At 40.9% G+C, this 24366-nt stretch overlaps 1 protein-coding gene across 7 annotated transcripts in view; it reads left to right on the top strand.

The window, feature by feature from the left end:
- The window catches only part of AMPH (amphiphysin), a 219518-nt gene that overhangs the window by 157236 nt on the left and 37916 nt on the right, over positions 1 to 24366 (top strand). For 4 of the 7 annotated variants that reach the window (XM_034665814.1, XM_034665808.1, XM_019793769.2 and 1 more), the window contains exons 12-14: positions 16719 to 16835; positions 20253 to 20276; positions 22243 to 22266. In XM_034665814.1, the coding sequence (XP_034521705.1) occupies positions 16719 to 16835; positions 20253 to 20276; positions 22243 to 22266 (165 nt within the window). Of the gene's footprint in view, positions 1 to 16718; positions 16836 to 20252; positions 20277 to 22242; positions 22267 to 22541; positions 23064 to 24366 lie in introns of all 7 variants that reach the window. The other 3 variants (XM_034665790.1, XM_034665784.1, XM_034665799.1) reach the window with 1 other exon arrangement.

Here is a 24366-nt window from a genome sequence, read left to right on the forward strand (position 1 = left end):
GCGTGCTCACCTAGAAGCCACATGTCCTTGGCTGAAGGCACCTCCATTTGGCACTGGAGGCAACTGAAGTCGAGGCATTGTGGCACGTAGACGAGTTCTAAAGCCAAGCTGGGGTTCAAAAGTGTTCTTTCCTTTAAAATGTTTTTTTATTTGCAGTTGGTTGGCTCATAAAGGGTCCTATGTGGTAGGGAAAAAAAAAGAATCAAAGCACTTTTTTAAAATTACAAATGCTAGAAGAGGCCCTGAAGTACTTCTAAGAGGGAGAACTTCCGTGATATTGCTGAGCAGTGGTCATGGGAAGTCAAGAGTCGGGGACAGAGGGAGAGGAAGCACCTTTCAAAGCAGAACGGGTTTGGGCTGGGGCTGCCGCAGTGATGCATTTGGCTGGAGGGCCACCTGCCCCAGCCTGGCTGGTCTTGGCGCACAGCTCCACGGCCCAGGGGAGGAGAGGAAGACACCCCTTCCCCCAGACCTTTTATAACACAGTGGTTGGGCGTCCCCTCCATCAGCGTGCCAGGTGATTTTAAAAGAACTAACCATCAGAGACCTTGTGGAGGTGGGTTTTGGGGGTTCAGCTTCGTTTATATTGTTTTCTTTTCATCGGGAGGAGGGAGAATGGGGTTTTTGTGTTTTTTTCCGCATCTGAAGCAGCATGGCTCCTGCGGTGGACCCCAGTGTGTGACCAGAAGCATCTTTGTTGACTAAGCGGCTGTTCATCTCATGTCACCACTTCAGGAGATGGCGTGAGGCAGGGATTTATGGTTTAGTCCGCTTTCCCGCTTATTGAGTGATATGATCTAGCTTTATTTAAAATTACATGGATGCTGCCTTTCCTTGAAGCTTCTCAGCCTCTTCCTCAGTTGCTTGTCCCTCTGTAGATATGCACAGCTATGTGTTCCTTTACCCCTTTTGGGTCACATGCATCAGAGTTTCTGAGTTAGCAGATCGGGGGTGGGGGCCAAGAATCTGTATTCCTCACAAGCCCCCCAGTGATGCTGATGCCACTGGTCGTGGGATCACGCTGGGAGAACCACTGTTGTCAGCCAGGGTTTCCAAATCTGTGGCCATGAACCAAGTACCACAGTGAATAAACAGATTTCTTCCAGGGAAATATCCAGCTGAGTCAAGGGTATATCGTGATAGACCATTTATAACTGCTCCACTTAAAAATAGTGTGACTGGAAATACTCCGTATTTCTGACCTTTGGACTCACATATACACGTACGCGCATGCTTGTAATAGCAGATGTGTTGATCAGATTATATGTGAAGCTGCATATTCTAAGTAAATGGACTGTCTTGTCAGGATTATAATGTTTTTATTTATTTATTTATTTATTTATTTATTTATTTATTTATTTGGTGGGCAGCAAAGAAAGGTTTATTGAGCAATAGCAAAGTGATAGTACAAAACTCCCGAAGAGGGAGGGGGCCCCGGAGGGTTGCCCTGGGGTCTATAATGTTTTTAGACATGCACAGGTAAATGATGAAAAAGAATAAATAGAAATGTCAGGAGAAAATGAGTTACCAGCTGCGTGGGATCAGGGTATTGGAAGCTAGCAAGCCGAGATGTATCTGAAAAACTTTTCTCCCAGATACATGTATTTATAATAATAAGGAGTGATCTGTTTCAGTTTTATTTTGATGTTTTTACAAAGCTTATTAAGTTATTCTACCTTGAGCAGATAGGTTTGTGTCCCCAGTTTGCTATTTTTATCCTGAGCTCAGTGGGGAAGAACAGTGTTTGTATTAATCCCACCCAGGAGCTCCAGATGTGGGGACTGAAATATTCCTCACCTGACGGATTCGCTTGTCTCGACCACCAAGCTTCATTATGGTGACAGTCTCTCCTGAGCGTGTCCTGGGATTCGAAATGAATCCATCAGACCTACAGAGCCCTCTAATGGCTCCAGACCTTAGCTCTATCATAGAATCTTCTCTGGGAAATAACCTTGTCTGCTTACAAGGAGAGGTCCGTGTGTCAACACCAAAGGGCTGACCTTGCTTTTCTGGTTCTATGTTTACAAAAATGGAACTGCCAGAGGACGAACCCAGCCTTTTCTGTTTTTCCCTCCCAAGAAACTAAATAGGAAGAAATCTCCTGTGCATTTGTGTGTGTGTGTGTGTTCCTGCATTATTCTTTTAAAACAGCATTTTCCATCAGGTCGCATAAGATGCTGTGGAAAGGGGTTCCTGGTCATAGGAGGCTGGGAGCAGCTGCATCTCATTTTGCTTTACATAGTTTATGTCCGTGTGTTCAAGGCTCTGAGAAGTTCTGCAACAAAAGCCCTGTTTGTTTAAATCAGTTTCTCAAACAGTCTCCCTTTCGTCCCAAAGTACTACCTGTTCCTGGGAAATGGGCGTTTGGTGAAACATGTTTAAAAAGGAAGATTTAGAAGGTATTATGTCCCAAGAAATCAAATTTATGGCATATAAATAGGATTTTAACAGATCAAGACAGAAAAAGCTATCATGTATATATACACATAGATATGTGCACATGCAAAGTTGTTTCTTTTTCCTTCAAACAATGTTTTGAACTGCTTTCTCTTCTGACTTTAATTCCATCCATATTCACCCTCCTTTCCCACCAGGGCTTTCTGTAGGGACTGCGGCTCTGAGCAAATATTTTTGCTCGGGGGCGGGGCGGGGAGGTCCTCTGTCCATATAACCAATTTGAATCACTTGAAGTGAGCATATCAGCACCGTTCTGGTGGCCAGTCCCATGGGATTCCACACACGAAATGCCATGCTGGCTGGTGGCAGCAGTCTACTCACCAGCCACCCTCTTGGAAACAAACCTGGCTACCACATTCCAGGATGACTGGGTGGACCTGAGCCGCAGACTTCCTGGGATAGATGATGGACGCTACATAGAGAGTAGGGTCACAGAGTGCTCCAAAGAGGAGAGGTGGGGGCCAGCCCCACATGGGTCCTGGTGCTGACTTGGAGTGCCCTGACTGGATAGCCTTGCTAGCCACAGCTGCCACCACGAGAAGAGGACTTAGAAAATATCAGGAAAGGTGTTCAAGAGGGTGGGGCCCCCCCAGGTGCAGGGCTAGGGACAGGATCCCTGCTTGCCTAGCTACCTCTCACATGGCAGAGAGGAAGACGAGATTACCTGTTTTCAGAATTTTTTTTTCATAGCAGGGAACCGCTAGCTATTTTGCCTCAATCTTGTCTCAACAACGATGTTGCCTGTTTTCTTTCTTTCATACAGCCTTCTCCTTTGCAAATCCAGACAGATTATCTTCTGACCATCCAAGCTGATTCCTCCAGGCCCGTCTCTCCATTCTTGTTGGGAGTACCTGCTATGCGGGGAGGCAGTCACGTGGCTGTGGGTGTCCCGTTAGCACATTAACTTGGGTACCTTTCATCTCTGCTTTCCAGCCAAACGCTGCAGCTCACATTTTAAGTTCATGCAATAATCCTATTTTTCCTAGCCAATCAAATGGAAGTAGATTTTCAACTTGTTTAATAAGTTCACGGAAGGGTCCTTTTTGTCTCATCCAAACAGGGGCCATCCTGCAATCCTGCACGCATGCACCACTCGCTTCCCTGGTACCTATCACCTAGTTCTGAATACCGCCCTGGCTCTTCTTTTCATCCGTAGCCCATTTCTGGACCAGCTGCCTCTTCTTCCAGTTGATATTTTTTCAAAGTAAACATGTTAGCATTCTTGTAACACTGAAAGAATTAGTAATATGGAAATTAGAAGGAAGAAAACAGTGCATTTGGTCGGTCTGTTGCCCGGGTGGTTCACCTGCGGCACCGTGGGTTCATTTCGGCAGCAGTAGCCAAGCAGTGTGGTTGACTTATCATCTGGGGCCCTGACGATATTCTTAAATCATTGTGTAAGTTGGCCTCACAGCCTTCCAAGGTTCTCAGACTCCTGAGCCTCTTGCAATGCCTAGACTTTTTGCACCATCTCCTGTTCTGCATTTTATATTCTCTTTACAAAGCATCTCATGGTGTGAAGCTTTTTTGAGATTTTGTGTTTTTGAACATGGTTTGAGGTATGAGCAGAGAGTGGGGATTAGCTGGTGCAGAGAGGCCAGTGGAGGATGGGGAGAAGGGGAATGCAGAAGAATGAGTTGGGGAGACGGGCAGGAGCTCACGATGGGAAAGCGCGAGACTGAGTATGCTATATGCAAAGTCTCCTTCAATTGAGTCCTGACATCATTATCCCTACTCTAAAGTTGAGCAGATCTGTCATCTTTCTGCCACACCGTGATGCTCCTAGGGCAGACATGGAAAGCAGAAGTCTGTAGACCGTGCGTGCCAGCATCTTAAGCCCCTTAAGGATAACGGATACCAGACATCCAGTAAATTGAACAAATACATCTTAACTCTGTCTTTAATTAATGTTCAGGATGTATGTTCTTTAGAAACATCTTTGGGTTTTCGACATTAGCCAAGTCCTTCACGTTGTTACATATCAGCAATATTATTAAATTCCAGATGTGGTGGTAGGGGGGTCTTTGTTCATCCGGTGGTCATCACAGAAGTCACTGTAAGCACAGGCCCTATCCCTCTGCCCCTCTTCTCAGTACTGTCAGCTGTCACACTCTTACTCAGCGTACGCAAGGCCAATGAGCAGACTCATGACGTGCTACACTAAGGATGGTTGGGCCATCTACCAACTTGTTTGGTAAAAACAAAACAAAACAAAAATAACAACCCACCCACCTAGGGAAACAGTTCCTTAGAAAGTTGAGTTTGTTGTGTGTCAGCTCATGAGAGCATTTTCAGGATTATATAAACGTAGGTAGACACATAGAGCAAATGTAACATTTGTGACAAGTCTAGGTCATGGGTAAATGGATCTTCATTGTGCTATTTTAGTGTTTAATATAATAAAAGTTGTAGAACAAATACTTGACAATGTCCTATGAAATAATTGATGATGTCCCATTGTAAGATCGCACGTCTAAAGCTCTTGAGCCCGGGCAGTAGAGTTATTACTGTTATTACTGTTACTCACATTAACTGTGATGGACCCATCTGTAGTGGCCTTGTCACAGGCTTCCTTCCTGTCATAAAGTTAAGTTTCCTTAGGCCACTGCATGCATTACTAATGAAATGCTAAAACTTCACTCACTGTTAGAAATTGTAAGCTATTTTGTGACCCTTCAATAAAAGACGTATCTATGACATGAAAAATAACTTCCAGTTGGCCTCATTCCTAAAAACTTTATTTAAGCTTTCTGTCTTAAGCTTCCTTATCTGACCTCCCCTGCCTTGTTGGGAAGTTACAAGTCTCCTGCATAACATTTAGAATAGAGTAAATGTTCTCAAAATATGTTTAATAAAAGAATAAAAAATAAAAAACTCTTGGGAAGAAAGAGTACCTATGGCTTTATTGTCATCTGGCTTACTGAAATACTGTGTTATATTAGGAAATCATTGTGTATGTGTGTGTGTCTGTCTGTCTGTCTGCAACCCAGGGTGATGGTTTGCAAACTCTAAATGTTTTGTGTCTATGGCTATAAATTGAAATCTCTGTTACCCGATATGCTTATAAGAATAATGCCATAAAGGATGCATTGTTAACACAAAAAACTAGTAAATTACAGAGAAGCAAAGGGTAAAAGTTTAGAAGCGTCATGACACTTCCCAGCAGAAACCACTGTACTTTTGAAATGTACTTTTTGTCATTGGGGCAGAGGGAGAGGAGGGAGAGACTCTTTTTTTTTTTTTTTTAAAGATTTATTTATTTATTCGACAGAGATAGAGACAGCCAGCGAGAGAGGGAACACAAGCAGGGGGAGTGGGAGAGAAAGAAGCAGGCTCATAGCAGAGGAGCCTGATGTGGGGCTCGATCCCATAATGCCAGGGTCACGCCCTGAGCCGAAGGCAGACGCTTAACCGCTGTGCCACCCAGGCGCCCCAGGAGGGAGAGACTCTTAAGCAGGCTCCACATCCAGCCCAGAGCCTGACTCAGGGCTTGATCCCACGACCCTGAGATCATGACCTGAGCCCAAATCAAGAGTTGGACGCTTAACCGACTGAGTCACCCAGGTGCCCATAAAGTATACATTTTGATAAGGTTTGAAATATGTGTATACCTGTGAAACCATTGCCAGGATCAGGATAATGAATATACCTGTCACCCCCAAAGTTTGTGTCTGTAATCACTCGTGTTCCTCTCCACATACTGCACCCTCCAGTCAGACACTCATCTTTCTGTCCGCATATGTTCATTTGAATTTCCTAGAATTTTCTGTAGATGGAATCATATAGCATGTACCCTTTTTCGTCTGACTTCTTTTATTCAACGTAATTCCTACGAGGTTTATCCGTTTTGTAACATGTATCAGCAGTTCATTTCTTCTCGTTGCTGAGTAGTATCTCATTCTATGGACTTGTCAGGGTTTGGGGGATTTTTTGTCTATTGATGGATATTTGGGTTGTTTTCAGTTTTTGGGTGTTACACATAAAAGTACTGTGAACGTTTGTATACAAATCTTTGTGTGTACACATGCTTTTCTCTCTCTTGGGTAAGTATCTAAGGGTAAACTGGCTGGATCATATGGTAGGAATAAGGTTAACTTTTTAAGTAACTGCCAGACTTCTAAGTGATTATACTATTTGTGCTTCCATCCACATTGCATAAGAGTTCCATTTCCTCTGCATCCTTGCCAACACTTGGTATGGTTAATCTTTTTAATTTTTGCTGTTCTGATTAAGTGTGTAGTATTATTTCACTGAAATTTAGTTTTCACTTCCCTAATGGCTAATGATGTTAAGCATCTTTTCCTGTACTCATTTGACATCTGCATATCTTCTTTTTTCCCCAGCTCTTCTGAGGTATAGTTGACAAATAAAAAATTTTATGTATTTAAAGTATACAACTTGATGTTTTGATATATGTATACATTGTAAAGTAATCTCCCCAATCCAGCTAATTAATATATACATCTCTTTACTTAGTTACCCTCTTTTTTTTGGTTATTATTTTTGTTGATGTGAGAATACTTAATATCTCTTCTTTTGGCAAATTTCAAGTGTATAATACACTATTTTTACCTACAGTCGCCATGCTGAACATTATAGATCTCTAGTACTTGCTTAACTGAAACTTTATACCCTTGACCAACATCTCCCCATTTCCCTTCCTCTTAACCCCTGGCAACCACCATTCTACTCTCTATTTCCATGATTTTGACTATTTTAGATTCTTTTTTTTTTTTAAAGATTTTATTTATTTATTTGACAGAGATAGAGACAGCCAGCGAGAGAGGGAACACAAGCAGGGGGAGTGGGAGAGGAAGAAGCAGGCTCATAGAGGAGGAGCCTGATGTGGGGCTCGATCCCAGAACGCCGGGATCACGCCCTGAGCCGAAGGCAGACGCTTAACCGCTGTGCCACCCAGGCGCCCCTGACTATTTTAGATTCTACATATAAGTGAGATCACTTGTTTTTCTGTGTCTGGCTTAATTTACTTAGCATAAAAACTTCTGCACAGTAAAGGAAGCAATCAACGGAGTGAAAAGGCAATCTAGGGAATGGGAGGAGATATTTGCAAATCACCTATCTGATAAGGAGTTAATATCTAAAATATGTAAGAAATTCATACAACTCAATAGCAAGTCAAATAGTTGGATTTAAAAATGGACAAGGGTCCCGAAGAGACATTTCTCCAAAGAAGACACACAGATTGCCAACAGGCATATGAAAAGCTCAGCACCACTAACCATCAGAGAAACATAAATCAGAATCACTATGAGCTCTCACCTCACACCTGTTAGAATGGGTATCATCAAAAAGACAAGAAATAACAAATGTTGGTGAGGATATGGAGAAAAGGGAATCCTTGTACACTGTTGATAGGAATGGAAATTGGTAGAACTACTATGGAAAACAGTATGGAGTTTCCTCAAAAAATTAAAAATAGAACTACTTTATGATCCAGCAATTCAACTTCTGGATATTTATCTAAAGGAAATGAAATCAGTATCTCAAAGAGACATCTGTTCACTGCAGCATTATTCACAATGGACAATACATGGAAACAACCTAAGTGTCCATTGGATGAATGAGTGGAGAAAATGTGGTATATATACACAGTGGAATATTATTGAGCCTTAAAATGTAAATCCTGGGGCGCCTGGGTGGCACAGAGGTTAAGCGTCTGCCTTCGGCTCAGGGCGTGACCCCGGCGTTATGGGATCGAGCCCCACATCGGGCTCTTCTGCTATGAGCCTGCTTCTTCCTCTCCCACTCCCCTTGCTTGTGTTCCCTCTCTCGCTGGCTGTCTCTATCTCTGTCGAATAAATAAATAAAATCTTTAAAAAAAATTAAATCCTGCTATTTGTGATACTATGGATGAGTCTGAAGAATGTTATGACATCAGTGTGTCATCCCTGGTGTCTGTGAAACACTTTTGCTGATGTTTTATTTATTTATTTGGTTGAGTTTTGAGAGTCCCTTATATATTCTGGATACAAGTCTTTTATCAGATATATTATTTACAAATATTTAGTCCCAGTGTGTGGCTTATCTTGTCATTCTTTTAGTGCTTTTTTGAAGAGTAGAAGGTTTTTATTATGATGAAATCCAATTTATCCAATTTATTGCTTTTTTAAGAATTAGACATTTCATGTCACATCTAAAAAAAATCTTTGCCTAACCAGGGTCACAAAGGTTGTCTTCTGTGTTTCCTTCTAGAAGTTTTATGGCATAAGCTGTTACAGTTTAACAGGGTCTGTGACCAATTTGTAGTTCATTTTTTAATATGGTGCAAAGTGTGGGTTGAAGTTTATTTCTTTATTAATGATGCGTGATTGTTGAAAAGTCTATCTTTATTCTACTGAATTGCCTTTACACCTTGTGGACAATTAGTTATCCATATGTATGTGGTTCTATTTCTGAACTCTGGTTTTCCATTGATCTATTTGCCTACCTTTTGTGCCAGTACCATATTATCTTGATTACTGTCACTGTTGGTAAAGGTGTCTTGACATCAGATAAGGTTAGTGCTTCAACTTTGTCATTCTTTTTCAGAATTGTTTTGGCTTTTTAGATCCTTTGAATTTCCATATGAATTTTAGAATTGATATGTAAATTTCTTCAAAAACACCTTCTGGGATATTTTATTAGATTACTAGGGCTGTTTTAACAAAGAACAATGAACTGGGTGGCTTATACCAACAGACATTTATTCTCTCACAGTTCCGGAGGCTGTGAGAGATCAAAGCCATGATCAAGCCTGAGATCAGCAAGGCCATGCTTCTTCTGAAGGTCTAGGGGTGGATCCTTTCTTGCCTCTCTCTCCTGGTGGTTGCTGGCAGTCTTTGGTGTTCCTTGGCACCTAGAACATGATACCAATCTCTGCTTATGTCATCACACTGCATTTTCTTTGTGTGTCTGTGTCCTCTGTGCTCTGTATCCTCACATGACATCCTCCTTTTGTCTGTGTATCCAAATTTCTCTGTTTTTATAAGCTCACTGGTCATTTCATTAAGGCCCATCCTAATATAGTATGACCACATCTTAATTTCATCACATCTGCCCTAATTGCCAAATAACGTCACATTCACAGGTTCCTTATGATCATGAATTTTGGGGGGTGGGGTGGGGGAGGCACAGTATCAACCCAGTACAGATATTGATTGGTATTGCATTGAATCCGTAGATCAGCTTTGGGAACATTGACATCTTAATAATACTGAGTTGTGTGACCCATAAACACAGTATAGCTCTCCCTTTATTAAGGTCTTTTCTGATTTATGTTTGCCATGTTTTGTAGTATTCAATGTACAAGTATTTCTCATCTTTAGTTGGGTTTATCCCTAAGTATTTCATATTTTTAGTGCTATTGTAAGTTGTATTTTTAAAATTTCAGTTTCTGGTTGTTCATACTATTATATATAAATACAACTGATTTTTGCATATTCATGCTATATCCTGCAGACTTGCTAACCTCAATATTCGTTCCTGTAGCCTTTTTTATAGATTTCCTTGGATTTTTCTATATAAGTGATCACATCTTCTGTGAATAAAGATAGTTTGACTTTTTTTTTTATCTGAATGCCTTTAATTTCTTTTTCTGCTTATTTTATTTTATTTTATTTTATTTTATTTTATTTTATTTTTAAGATTTTATTTATTTATTTGACAGAGATAGAGACAGCCAGCGAGAGAGGGAACACGAGCAGGGGGAGTGGGAGAGGAAGAAGCAGGCTCATAGCAGAGGAGCCTGATGTGGGGCTCGATCCCATAACACCAGGATCACGCCCTGAGCCGAAGGCAGACGCTTAACCACTGTGCCACCCAGGCACCCCTTTTTCTGCTTATTTTAATTCACTGTCTAGTACTGCCAGTGTTGTTGAATAGAAGTGGCGAGGCAGCCGTCCTTGTCACAATCTTAGGGGAAGGCCTTTCAGTCTTTGGTTATTAAATATGATGATAGCTGTAGGTTTTCCTAGATACTCTTACCAGGTTGAGGTAGTTGCGTTTTTTTCCTACTTGATTGAGCGTCTTGAACAGGAACAGATATGAATTTTTTCAAATACTTTTTTCTACATCTATCAAGATGATCCTATGAGTTTTCTTTTTTTGGTTTGTTGATATGATGAATTATATTCGTGAGTTTTCAGATGGTAGGTCAATCATGCAATCCTGAGATAAACCCCAGTTGGTCATGATGCAGTTCATTTTTATATATATTTTCATTCAATATGCTAAATAACTTTCTCCAGCATTTTTGCATCCATGTTGATGAAAAACATTAGTCCATAGGGTGTTGTTTTTAATAATGTCATTTTCTGATTTGATTTTAGTACCAGGGTAACGCTTTCCTCATAGAATGAGAAACAGTCACTCCTCTTCAGTTGTGTAGAATTGGTATATATATATTTTTTTCTTCCTTAACTCTTTGGTAGAATTCACCAGAGGAGTCATCTGTGCCTGTGGAGTTTTTTTTGTTTTGTTTTTCTCTTAAAAGAAGGTTTTTTTGTTTGTTTGTTTGCTTTTTTAATTTGGGTATGGTTGATACACAAGTTACATTAGTTTCAGGTGTACAACATAGTAATTCAGCTTCTCTATATGTGGTAGGTTTGTATTTCTCAAGAAATTTGTCTCTGTCATCTAAATTGTTAAATGTATTGGAACAAAGTGGTTTATAATACTTCTTTATTGTTCTTTTTTAGCATCTGTGGTGATGCCCCCTCTCTCATTCCCGATATTGGTAATTTGTACCCTCTCTTTCTTCCCGCCCTCCCCGATCAGTCTGGCTGGAGATTTTATTAATCCTCTCAAAGCACTTCCTTTTGGTTTTATTGATATCCTCTCTCTCTCTCTTATTTTCCATTTTATTCATTTCCACTCTGATCTGCATAATTTTCACTATTCTCTTTAGAGTTTAATTTGCTTTGTGTATTTTTTCCCCCTAGCTTGCAAGGCAGAAGCTGAAGTTATTGATTTGAGACCTTCCTTCTTTTCTTATATAGGAATTTAGTGCTACAAATTTTCTCTAAATATTGCTTGAGCAGCGTCTCACAAATTTTGGTGTGTTGTCTTTATTCTCATTCAATTCAAGATATTTTCTAATTTCCACTTTGATTTCTCCTTTCTTTTGATTTTCTCTTCTTTTGGTCTCTTTCTTTGGGTTATTTTTGTCCAAACATTTGTGGGTTTTTCCAGAAATAACTCTCTTACTGATTTCAAACTTAATTCCACTGTAGTCAGAGAGGATACTCTGTGTAACTTGAATGTTTTTATATTTATTGAGACCTGCTCATTGTCCCAGAATAGTGTCTATTACGTTCCGTGTTCTTCATGCACATGAAAAGAATGTGTATGCTGCTCCTGGGTGGGGCAGGAGATGTGTAAATGAGGTCAAGTTAGGGCTTGGTGTTTTCTGTATCTTCTATAACCTTGCTGATTTTCTGTTTCTTCTTTCAGTTTTTGAAAGAGGGCTAGTGAAATCTCCCCTACAAAATGGTGCATTTTAAAATTTCTTTTTGCTGTTTTCTTGGTTTTTGCTTCATGTATCTTCATGCTCTACGGTTGAATGCATAAATGTTTAGAATTAATGATTAGAAGGAAATGACCTTCTTTATCTGTAACAATGTTCTTTGATTTGAAATCTGCTTTACTTGACATTAGTATAACTATTACAGCCGTCTTTTGGTTAGATTGGCCTAGTGTATCTTTCTCCATCCTTTTGCTTTTAACCTTTTTGTGTCTCTCTATTTGAAATCTGTTTCTTGTAGGCAATATCTGGTTGAGTGTTGCTTTTTTAGTCCAATCTAATAACCTCTGCTTTTCATTATACTATTTAGACCAGTTTCATTCAATGTAGTTATTCATATGGTGAAGTTAACTAGCACTTTGATATTTGTTTTCTATTGTGTCATCTGTTTTAACCCTTCTTCACACTTTTTGCTGCTACCTTTTAGATTAATCGATTATTTTATTACTCCCTTTAATTTTATTAACTATAACTTGTTTTGTTATTTTAGTAGTTGCTTTAGGGCTTAAAGTACATGTTTGAATTTATTACAGTCTACCTTTGAATAGTAGTACACCATTTCAGGTATAGTATAAGAACCCCACAATAGCATACTTACATTTCCCCCCTTCTGATTTTTGTACTATTTTTGTTCTAGATTTTACACCTTTTCCCCCTAGATTTTACTTTTTAATGTAAAGCAACTTCATGTTACTTTGTTATTATCTTTGTTTAAGCAATCACTTATCTTTTAAGGAGATTTAAGTAATAATTAAAGTCATATATTTTTACCTACATAGTATTTCTCATTCCTTTGGTGCTTGTCATTCCCTTGTATAGATCCGTGTTTCCTTCGAGTATTATTTATTGTGCCTGAACAATGTCCTTTCACATTAGTTGTAGTGTGGGTCTGATGGCAGTGAATTCCTTTTGCTTTTGTATGTATGAACAAATAGTCATCTCATTTTTGTTTTTCCAAAATATTTTCAAGGGGCACAGAATTCTAAGTTTCTTCCTCTCAGTACTTCAAAGATATTGACTCACCATCTTTTTGCTTGCATTATTTCTGGTGATAAATCTGCTATTATTCTTGGGTTGTTCCTCTGTGAAATAACACGTCTTTTTCCTCTGGCCAGTTTTGAGAAATATAGTCATGATGGGTCCTGGTGCACTCCCTGTGTCTCCCATCCTCTTTGACCAGTGGTTCTCCCAAAGCTTGTACTTTTCATGGTGAGTGGCAAGAATACAAAAAAGCAAGTCAACCATGTCAGCCTATTTCAAGCCTTTGCTTGTATGACACTCGCTAACATCCATTGGCCAAAGCATGACAGACGGTCACCCCCAAGTCAAGGGATAAGGAAGTAAACTCCCATCTGTCAGGAGGCCATGGCAAGGCTAGGCATAAGGATTATGATCAAATGATACACCTGTACTGGGAGAAGTTGAGTACTTCAGCTGTAAGCTTAGATGTTCCTAGCAGAAGACACTTCATGAATTATAGTACGGAAGATTATTATAATTGGTAAGATTTTCCCATTGGATATTTTCCCCTCTGTGCTTTACACATCTAGTCTCCTTTCTTAGGAGTACATTCTAGGTCATCTCTTCTAGACTTTTAATGTAAAACAGTACTTAAGTTCTAGCTTCCAAAAGCTTAAGACTGTTGGGACTGTATCAGATCTACTCCAATGGTGAGACAGGTGGAATGAGAGAAGATTAGTTTTCTTTTATAATGTTAAGGGAAATGACACGTCACCGTGTTTCAACATGTAATGATAGAGCTGCCATTTTATAAAGGAATATCACATCAACAGGGAGCTTCTTTTTTGTTCTTTTTGTAGTTCTTTTTTTTTTTTTAAAGATTTTATTTATTTATTCGACAGAGATAGAGACAGCCAGCGAGAGAGGGAACACAAGCAGGGGGAGTGGGAGAGGAAGAAGCAGGCTCATAGAGAAGAGCCTGATGTGGGGGCTCGATCCCATAATGCTGGGATCACGCCCTGAGCCGAAGGCAGACGCTTAACCGCTGTGCCACCCAGGCGCCCCTGTTCTTTTTGTAGTTCTGTCGAACTACTCTTTGATATGAGTTCCTTAAGGGGTAACTCTCAAGAATTCAGGGTGCAAAACCAAATAGAAATTGAGTTTGAAGAAGCCAACAGCACATTTTGAAGGCAGCCACACTGGTATTATGGATACTTGAGGATGGTGGTTTTACACAGATATAGTTCATTACCAATAGTAATTAATAACAGTGTAGCTTCTGTTTCCATTTAGAGTCTCTCCTGTATGGTATGTACAGTGCATTCACTGTCTTTCCTACTCACGGTAATCTTACTAGGTAGTATCTCTCGCTTTTTATGAATGAAGAAATGGAGGTACAAAGAAGCTGAACTAATTGCCCAGAGAGAGACAGCTAGCAAGTGGCAAAACTGGGTACAAACCCTACCCATCTCAAAGTCTAAGCATAGCACTGTATAGTCTAATGCCTTTTTCCATCCTTGATGTCTAAATTCCCATCCGAGCTTCCTTAAGGGGATCCGTTATGCTCATAGGGGATTAATGGACATATTTGTATGGGCTCATATTTTATGGAGCACTTACAAACTCTCAAGAATTCCTCTGCAGGTCCTCAGGGTACCTGCTTGAGAGATACGGGACCAGGTCTTAGCAGCAGCCTGGAAAAGCACCGGAGTCAAAGGCATCCAGCTGTTTCAGTCCTGCCTTGGCTGCATTGCAGCTGAAGGACCCAGGGCAACAACTAAGCTCATTCAGCCCATTCTCCTCATCCCCAGTTGGAAAAATGATGCCACTTACCCCTTGAGGATTAGATGGTGCAGGTGAATGAAGTTTGAGGAGTCTAGTAAGGTAATCCTTTGAAGGCAATAACAGCGTTGTGAGGTTGTCGTCGTTAGACGGCAGCAAAGCGCCCTAACCTGACTTAATATTTATATGTATTAAGTTCTCAGGACAGTGCTTAGCACGTTCAAAATGAATATAGATGTTTACAAAATTTTAAAAATGTAACTTGTATAAATGTTGGTGAAAAACAAAACTGACACAGATTTTGAATAGGGGCCAAAGGAATCCGTTGATAGTTTTGTGATTGTAATTATTAAAGAAAGAGGCATCTCCGAAGTACATTATCCTTGTGAAATTTAGAAGCGTATAAGATTAATCATGCTGCAAAATAGATAGCTCAAAACCGACAGCAGGATACGGAAGCAGATTTCCTGCTACAGTGAACGCGGATATACTAAAAAAAAGCGTTATCTATGATGCCCCAAAGCTTTACATACAGTTTTAAATTTTATGTCTATGAGCAATATTAATTAAAAGAATGCTTTTTCTTTAAAATCTTTCTCTACAGGGTGCCTGGGTGGCTCAGTTGGTTAAGCATCCAACTCTTGATTTCGGCTCAGATCATGATCGCAGGGTCGTGAGATTGAGCCCAAGTTGGGCTCCTCACTCAACTCGGAGTCTGCTAGAGATTCTTTCTTTCCTCTCCCTTTGCCCCTCACCCCGCTCCTGCATGTGCATGCGTTCTCTCTCTCTCCAATCAATCAATCAATCAATAATATCTTTCTCTGAACATCCCTATTTTAATATATGCTTTATCTGTCATTGTGACCTTTCAGTTTCTAGGCAACAAATGGTAAAAATTGAAGCTTATATCAAACGCCAAATGCACGTAAATTGATTCTGTGAAAACTGACCCAGTTCTGTTCACCATGGTAGTTTTTGGAGACTTTATTTCAGCTCTGACCCTTGCTATGTAACTTGAGCCAAAGTTAGGCTATGATAAACGAACAAATATTAATGTTCGGTATTATAAATGTTTTGAAATTATCATAGCAAGATTCTTATCCTAGGTCTTATTTATATTACCTCTTTCTAATCCAAGAATGTTATTTTCCAGGGGAGGGGTGTGGGGGAATGGAATAGGCTGGTGATGGGCAGTAAGGAGGGCACGTATTGCATGGTGCACTGGGTGTTATACGCAACTAATGAAGCATCGAACTTTACATCAAAAACCAGGGATGTACTGTATGGTGACTAACGTAATATAATAAAGAAATATTAAAAAAAATAAAATAAAAGTTTTCAACAGTCCAAAAAAAAAAAAAAAACCAAAACAAAACAAAAAAAGAATGTTATTTTCCAGTGAATGTTGGAGGCATGGTTCTCTCCCCTCCTCTTTCCCTTTTGCCCTCCCTCCCTTACATGCATAGTTGAGACCAACAACATTATGGATGAAGAATGGATCATACGATAACTAGATCAAGGGATAGGGTCCCTCCGAGGGGATGAGGCAGGTGCATGTAGGCATAGTAGACAAAGTCCCTTCCTTTCTGCGTGCAAGCTTCGCAGGAGACATCATAGCAGTGGCCTACAGGAATGGGTCCAAGCCATCTGGTCATCTGTAGTTCTTGATCTGAGATTTCTGAACTGGCAGAGGGGAGTCCTTGGATCTTGGCGACATCAGGATACACCTCTCAGACATTCTCTTCATTGGTTGGATTCGGACCAGGACAAAGGAGAGGAACTAAAAGCCTGGGTCACATTCCTGGGTGTCTTAGATTATACTTGGCCAGAGTTGGTAATTTCCCCCTTCACCACATTTAGCTGGTGACTCTGGGAGCTCGTGGGTGAGCCGCCTCACTGGCAAACTATCAGAGCCTGCTTTGGGGATATTCAGTGGTGTTGAGGATCATGCATGGATTATATCATAACGTCTCTACTTTGTTTTGTTTCATTTTAACAGAACGAAGTCCCTGAGGTGAAGAAAGAGGAGACATTGTTGGATCTGGACTTCGACCCTTTCAAGCCTGAGGTGGCACCTCCTGGTTCTGCCGGAGTGACCCACTCCCCCATGTCGCAGGTACCCAGTGGCGGTCCTGATGTTTGGGGATGACATTTCATAAACTTGAAGAAGCTCTATAAGGTAGCAGATGCCAGTCAGGGACCCCGTCCATTTCAAGTGACTTTTCTTTGGGGTTGACAAACATTCCCCAGTGGAAAGGAAGGGTAGAAAGAGGACCTTATCCGTAGCTCTCCTTCCAAAGCTCCTCCCCCCATTAGCTCTATCCATAGAGCTGGGATGGCCACGCATTCCAGTTGGCCCAGGAATCCTCCCTCTCAGAGTAATTGTCATTATTAGTATTAGCTTGTGCTCAAAGTGTTCAGGTTTGGATGAAACATTTTCTGTCTTCTCTAAATGAAGCTGTTTCTTTTGGGCTTAATCTTCTTACTATTTTCTCTACTTTCCTTCCTCACATTTTGCAGATTAAAGCATGTTAGAAATAACCTTGAAATTATGCCCCAACAGAAATGCTTTCTAGTCTTGGTAGTTTTGAAGTCAATGACATTGTCCTCCTCCCCATTGCGGAAGCTTCCCTTATATGATCTTGACCATAGCCAGAGTTGGCCTTGCTTATCCAGCTTGTCCTTGCTCATCACTTCCTCACCCTCAACATTTACCTACTTCAGTAGTGATCGCCACAGCGTTTTCCAGCAGAGGGATCCTGGAGGTGGGCACAGTAATGACTTCTAGATGATTCCTCTGCAGTAGATTTCCTTTACAACCGTCTATGCTCACGAAAGGAAGTTAACTCAAAATTTGGCTAAACAGAAATTGTTTATATCTGTATTTTTGATGTGCTTGGGGCTCATATTTGAATTTGGGTAAATCCAAAGATGCTAGAATATCTTTCAAATTAATTAATGAAGGTGTATTATAAAACTAAAGTTGACAATTGAGACCTCGCTCAATTTTCTTGTCTTGAAGTCTTGTGATACCTTCCAGTAAACCACTTTCACCTCAATATAAACCTCGATAAATAAGCTTCTCCTAATCCATGCTTTATTCTAGATTGTGATTGGGTTTCTAAAGGCCTCCCTGTTGTAATATAGGAACAATAAAAATCTGAGATGTCAATAAAGCAGGTAATTAATAAGCAGATCAGATGCGAGCCTTAAAGATACTTTACAAAAAATGGGTCTCTTAGATAAATGTTTGGGAAAGTTCTATTAACTCCTTTTTAAAAGGAGAGTCACAATATGCATTAGAATATTAAAGGCTCCAGGAAGTTCTGCAATTAAAAGAAAAAACTGTGTAGACTTGTTTAACTTAGAGTTTCCCAAATTTGTTTGACTACAGAAATCTGTTTTAGTGAAAGTTTCTTAACAGTCGTTGGAATGTTCTCGAAGACATACTTTGGGAAATGCTAACATAGTAATTGTCAGCAAGTGTGAGGGTTCTGCCTTGGTAGCCGAGGAAAGCAGAACATGAATACACATCTCATTCAGAATAGCTCTCCATCAGAGCTTCCTCGTTGTGCAGAATTCATGGGCCTTCCTTTGCCTCGCTCTCCGGCATTCACTACTCTTGTGGCAGAAAGCAAGTCTCTGCAGTGGATGCTGGATGAGATGCCACAGCACTTCTGTCTGCGAATTTGAATCTAGAGAGAAACCTCTTGTATCAGCTCATGATTAAATAAATCCACAGATCATGGAACTTTGTGTAGATTTAGAACAAAGATTCTTTCAGAATTAAAAAAAATGACCTCATTTAAATCTGCAAAAGTCTTCAGAAGAAAATGCATCATTGCAGTTAGGAAAAGCCCTGTGGGCCCTGCGTTCGCCCTCAGGCTGGGTAATCAACCAGCCCCCCTTCCCAGTGGCTCTAGTTGAGTCACCCCACTGCAGAGTCATCCTGTGAGCCGGCTCTAATCACATCTCCTTTTCACCAAGGACAGTCTTAGTCGGCGATCACAAAAAAAACAGAGCCCTTAGATTCTGCTGCCCTGCTTTCCCCTTCGCTCAGAATGATCTCTCTTACCCATCGCCTGACCCTGTGTTTTAAATGTTCTTGCCGCTAGTGGAACGCCTCGCCTGTGATCTCCACAGTGTCCACGCGAGTTAACACATCCTTTCATGATCCCGAGGACTGATAAACATGCCGTTTCATATTGCTGCCTTCCTTTGGAGAAAACACCAGTGCTGTCTGCATTATGCAGGGATGTGGAGTAGCTTTTAGGGTCTGTGATTCTTAAGAGGCTGGGAAGCAAGAAAACCCAAACCATCTGAGTAATCAGAAAGTGCGTATTCGTTGCAGGAGTCCACATACAGATAACTGTGGCTTCCCATGCCGCTGTTCTGCTCTCCTTTCTTAGTCGTTCGACAGGTGGGTGCTAACCCAGAGACCAGCCAGGCTGCACAGAGATGCCGGGTGGCTGGTGCCAGACAGATCAGAGCAGGCCCAGATTTGGCGGGGCGGGGGGGGGGCTCACTCAGAACCACAGGGCCCATGTTCTGTAGTACAGAATCCTAATGAGACGTCTGTGACCCCATCTGGAAACTCCCATATTCTTAGATGGGAGTGCCAGGCTTTCTAATTTCCCGCTCATTTAGTGATTCAAAACAAGTGCATAAACACAGATCTGTTCTAGTCACAAAGACAAAGGCAGAAAAGGATGTGGCCTTGGTGGCAATTCTCAGTCACAAAGGAAATGAGAAAGAGAGGTCTCCCTCACTTTCTCAAACACACAGAGGAAGTCACTTGAACCATCTGGATTCATTCCCCGTGATCAATGAGCTTGATAATTAAAATGCCAGTAGTAAGTCTAATTCATCCATATGTCTTAGGGGCACCCTGCTAATTTGCATGATTATCTGTTAGTTGAGCTGTGTTATCATCTAATTTAACATATTGAAGAACTCTTTTTCTGGGGTTCATTTACCATCAAACTGGTCATAATACAACCTCTTGAATATGGTGGGGGGAGGGGAGGAAGTGGCGTTAGCAGTGATTCAGGTCTGCATGTCCTCAAGGATGTGAGAAACTCTAATATCTGGACACCCTGTACTTCATTTTAACTGTGTGTGTGTGTGTGCACACGCACTCGCTAAAGTAAACCTGTTCATCATGTTTCAGATACAGCTTTCTACGTATAGCGAAAAGCAGACTGACTGGTCCTCTGCTGTTCGGTATGGTAGCTACAAGCCACATTTGGCTATTCAAATTCAAATTAAATAAAATAATGTAAAATTTAAGATTTGGTTCTGTGACACTAGCATCTTTCAAGTGCTTAGTAGCTACATGTGACTGGTGGCTGCCATCTTGGATGGCACAGATAGGGGGCATTGTCATCACCACAGAAAATTCTGTTGATGTACAGTACAGTGCTGTACTAAGTGTTTCAAAATGTTTTACTTCAAGAACTTTTGTCACTCAGTATTTTTTACATGCTTGGGATTCATATACCAACCATATTTTTGTTTGTCTGTTTGCTTTCAGACATTGCCCTGGGACCTATGGACGGTAAGAGTACTAAAAGCTTGTATTTTGATGTATCTGGATCCCTAGAAATGTGGAAACCCTGTTACATTTTAATTGACCTGTGGTGCGAAGAAGACCTAAACATTTTTAGTGATAATGTAGTCCCCCAGAAAAATCATCAGCTCCCTGATGGTTCCAAGCATTAACAGCACCTGGAAAAAATGGTGAGGAAAAGAGTGTGAGTGTGCAAGACACCTGGATAAGCAAGAATTTGGTGGTATGCCCCTTTATTCTTCTTCCTGTGGTTATTAGTGGCTACCGGAAATGTTGTAGTGAGGGGTGGGCACATTTTTGGTTGCTTTTAAATAGAACAGAAGAAAACATGGATGAGAAAATGTAAGGGGCAGGTTACTCTGCCCAGGGAATCCCTTTCTTACTATTATTTCCAATGATAATGAAGCTTTATCAATAAGAATTTGAGCTCTAGAGTCAGACAGCCCTGGATTTGAGTCCAGACTCTGCTTGTTATAATAATATGACTTTGAGCAATTGATGAACTTCTTTCAGTCTCCACATTTCTCATATGTAAAATAAGGGTGATGATACCTACCGCAGAGGCTTATGTAAGGATGAAGTAGATAATATTTGTAGATTGCTTAGCCCCACGTCTGGTAGCTGTTACTACTGATGATATGTATTCAGCTAATCTGATGTGCAAGGATGAGGACTTCCAGAAGTTAGAGTTGGGAAAAAGACCCGAACAGGGCTTTGTGGTGGCTGCATGTGTGTTGTGGGATTGGGAGGGTGGCCACACCCATGTGTAACCTCACACCCTCAGGGGCAGGGCGGTTGTCTGCCCTGTCTTGGAAAAGCTCTGGTCACGTGGTCTTCAGAACTCAACTGTTGAGTTTCATGTTTTCTTCTCTTTTAGTGAGAGAGCAACAGGAGCTTTTGCTAGATCTAGCTCTTCATGGGCCTGGTCTTCTGAAGTGACATCGCTACTCTCTTCCCTTAAAACAGAAAGATGACTGGCCCCTTCCCTTCCATAGGAGCGGGTTTATACTGTGCTACTTAGGATCCTTGAAGCATCAAGGAAGGCTCTCAAGAAAAGAGCTAAAAGATGTTGATTGAAAACAGCCTTTACAGTGAGCTGGCTTTACTTGTATAATCACAAAAAGGGATACATGGACTGACATTCAGGCATTTGAATTCTAGCCACAACTCTGTGTTAATGGTCTTGACGATCAAGAGGACATTGCTAATGTTTTATTATTCTGGTATTTCGTATCTTTAGTTAGAGTCATGATACATTTTTCCTTCCCTAGCTGGGAAGGGTATATGGTGAGGATGAAGGTATCATCTAGAAGGATCATGGATTATTTCAGAGGACAAACCTCTTAAGAATAGTGGCATTGACAAAATTGCAAAACGCTGGCTCCCTGGGCATAATTGCTGCTGTTCCTTGATCCCCTCAGTCTCCCAGGGTTGTTTGTTTGCGTGCACACAAGGCTTCTAGGCTGGGGGGAGAACGTGAGGAGAATCGTCCAGTCAGAGTGGTTAGTATGAGATCATCCTCCCTATAAACACTACCTCAGAGGCAGAAGCAAGTGTGGGGTGAGTTTGGGGCAAGATTTATTCTGCTATTGTGTACTTTTGTGGGTGCTAGGGCTTGGTCTCATTCTAGTGTTCTTAGGTTTGCTTATTTATTCGGAACTTTGCATTTCAGAGTCTGCTAAAGCAGAAGTCTTGTAATAGCCCCGAAACATCTTTGTTGACTAGAAAATGAGAGAGGCTTTCTTCATGTTTCAGCTGTGTAGGCTTAAACGGTGTTGGAACAAAACTTATTCCTATCACAAAACAAGTTGTAAAATTTAATCTCAAACCGGTAAAAGCCACAGCTTTTAGGAGAGTGTTGACTCTGGACAGCATGGGATTTTCATGTGCTAGGGAATTTGCTTCTTTTGCCCTATTATTATTATTATTGATTTTTTTTTTTTAACTCGTACAGACAAGCACTGATTTGGTACAGCCGGTAGGTAAATATCCAGAATATTCTGGAGTTTTTAAAAATACTTAATGTGCATTATATACATGAATATTATCTAGAATGAGCTTTTTAAAATTTTTTTCTCATGGCATTGCTAGTCGCAGATTTAACCTTAAGCCGTTTAATTTAAATGCTCTGTAGCTTTATTTAACTGGTGCTACCCTACTGAAGAGCTTTGTGTTTCTCATCAAATCTTACCATGATCTATTTCATCTTATGTTTTTTTTTTTTTTTCCTTTGCTATTCTGCATACTCTAAAGACTGATTCTTCAAAAAGTCTTTCCCTGTGTAACCTGATCATGGAGGAAACTCCAGACAGTGGGTTGGCCGAAGAAATTCAAAGATCTCAGATTGACCTAGGTGCATTTATTTGGGACCCTGATGCTAGTACAGAGAGAGTCAGCCAGGAAATTACCCAAGGTGGGTCTCAGGAGGACTCTTCATATCTCTCTGAAGCAGAGCAAAACATGGGATTATCCACTGGAATTCCCTCTTCTGCTGACTGGCACACTGTAGCTGAACAGGGTGAGCATGTCATGGGGCCAGCCTCTCCATGTGGAAATGAACAGCTGGACCCAAAGCCTGTGCCTGAAGCTGAATTTGTCACAGTGGCTGGTATGGAGATGGAGCGGCCTCATGATTTATCTGCCTCAGAGATGGCAGCCACAGAAACTGGTGGCCTGGTCAGAGAAGGTCAAGAAGATGTTAAACAGTCAGAAGAAGAGGAAGAGAAAGAGAAGATAGAAGATTCTATGTGGGCAGGTGTGGAGACATGTGAAAAGGTAGACATTGGAGCTGTTGATATCAAGGCACTAGAAGGTACAGAGGAATTTGAAGAGAAAGAGTGTGAATGTACAGAAGACAGGCTAGTAGATCTTCTTAAGACAATAGGAAAGCAAGACCAGGTGACCTTAGCAATCAGTAAAGAGGAAATGAGGAAAGATGTAAGAGTTAGTTGTAAGGAAAGTGAAAAGACCAATAAAGAGTATTTTGATAGGGCTGATGTATTAGAAGAAGACCTGGAAAGAGTAGATATGGCAGCTGAATTTAGTGACAGAAGCCAAGGGCTAGATGAGGGGAATGAAGTAGTAATTCATAACTGTGAAATTATGGAGGGTTCTGGAGCTAACCCCACCCATCACACAGATATTTTGAATCTGCCTCTTCAGACTGATTCTGTATCTAATATTGAAAATGCCAGCCCTGAGGGATGGGGTTTAGCTAGAAAAGACATAAGGAAACATTTACTAGACCCTCCTAACTGGGATATAATACATCACTCAGGACAAGGCAGTGCAGATACTGCAGAGATTCAGCACGAGGCTGTGTTACATACTTCTGGGGTTGACAGGAATGAAAATCAGGCTGTTGTTTTATCAATAAAACATGAGGTGGCAGCTCATTCTAGGACAGATCTTAATTATTCTCTGGGAACTAATGCAAACAGAAGAGATTGGTGTTTGTGTAAGGCAGAAGACTCATTAATAGAGGGGTCTGAAAGTACAGTGACTGGGAACTATAGCCATACCATTAACTTGCCAACAGTTGTAAAAACAGACTCTTGGAAAACAGATCCAGGTCAAATCTGGCAGCCAAGCTTGGATTCAGCAGTGAATATTGGGGATATATTAGAATTCTCTGGTATACCAGATGGCCAAGCAAGTGGATTTGCTCCTATTAACCACTGGCCTATCAGAGATACAGGAGGCATAGATAATGGCTGGGAACATTCAGATATGGTTGAAGGCAAGAGAGGACCAGAATTGGACTTAGCAGCAGATGTGTGTGGGGAACAAGCCATTGCTAACTCCTGGGAACAAAGCCGAGAGATAGCTAGACCGTTGGTTCTGGGAACCTCCCACAATGCTAGCACCGAGAGTTCTGCTAGTCCCCAAGACAATGACATCAGCAACTCAGACTTATCTGAAGATGAAATTGCTAACCAGAGATATGGATTGTTGTACCAGGAAATAGAGCCTGATAAAGAAGAGGTACTTACCCCAGTATGTAGTATAGACTAGCCAAAGACTTCTCTAGGTTCTGTTTTTCCTCATGTTTCCCACCTACTTCATTTTCCATCCATCA

The sequence above is a fragment of the Ailuropoda melanoleuca genome, chromosome 1 (assembly GCF_002007445.2).
Source record: "Ailuropoda melanoleuca isolate Jingjing chromosome 1, ASM200744v2, whole genome shotgun sequence".
Taxonomy (NCBI): Eukaryota; Metazoa; Chordata; class Mammalia; order Carnivora; family Ursidae; genus Ailuropoda; species Ailuropoda melanoleuca.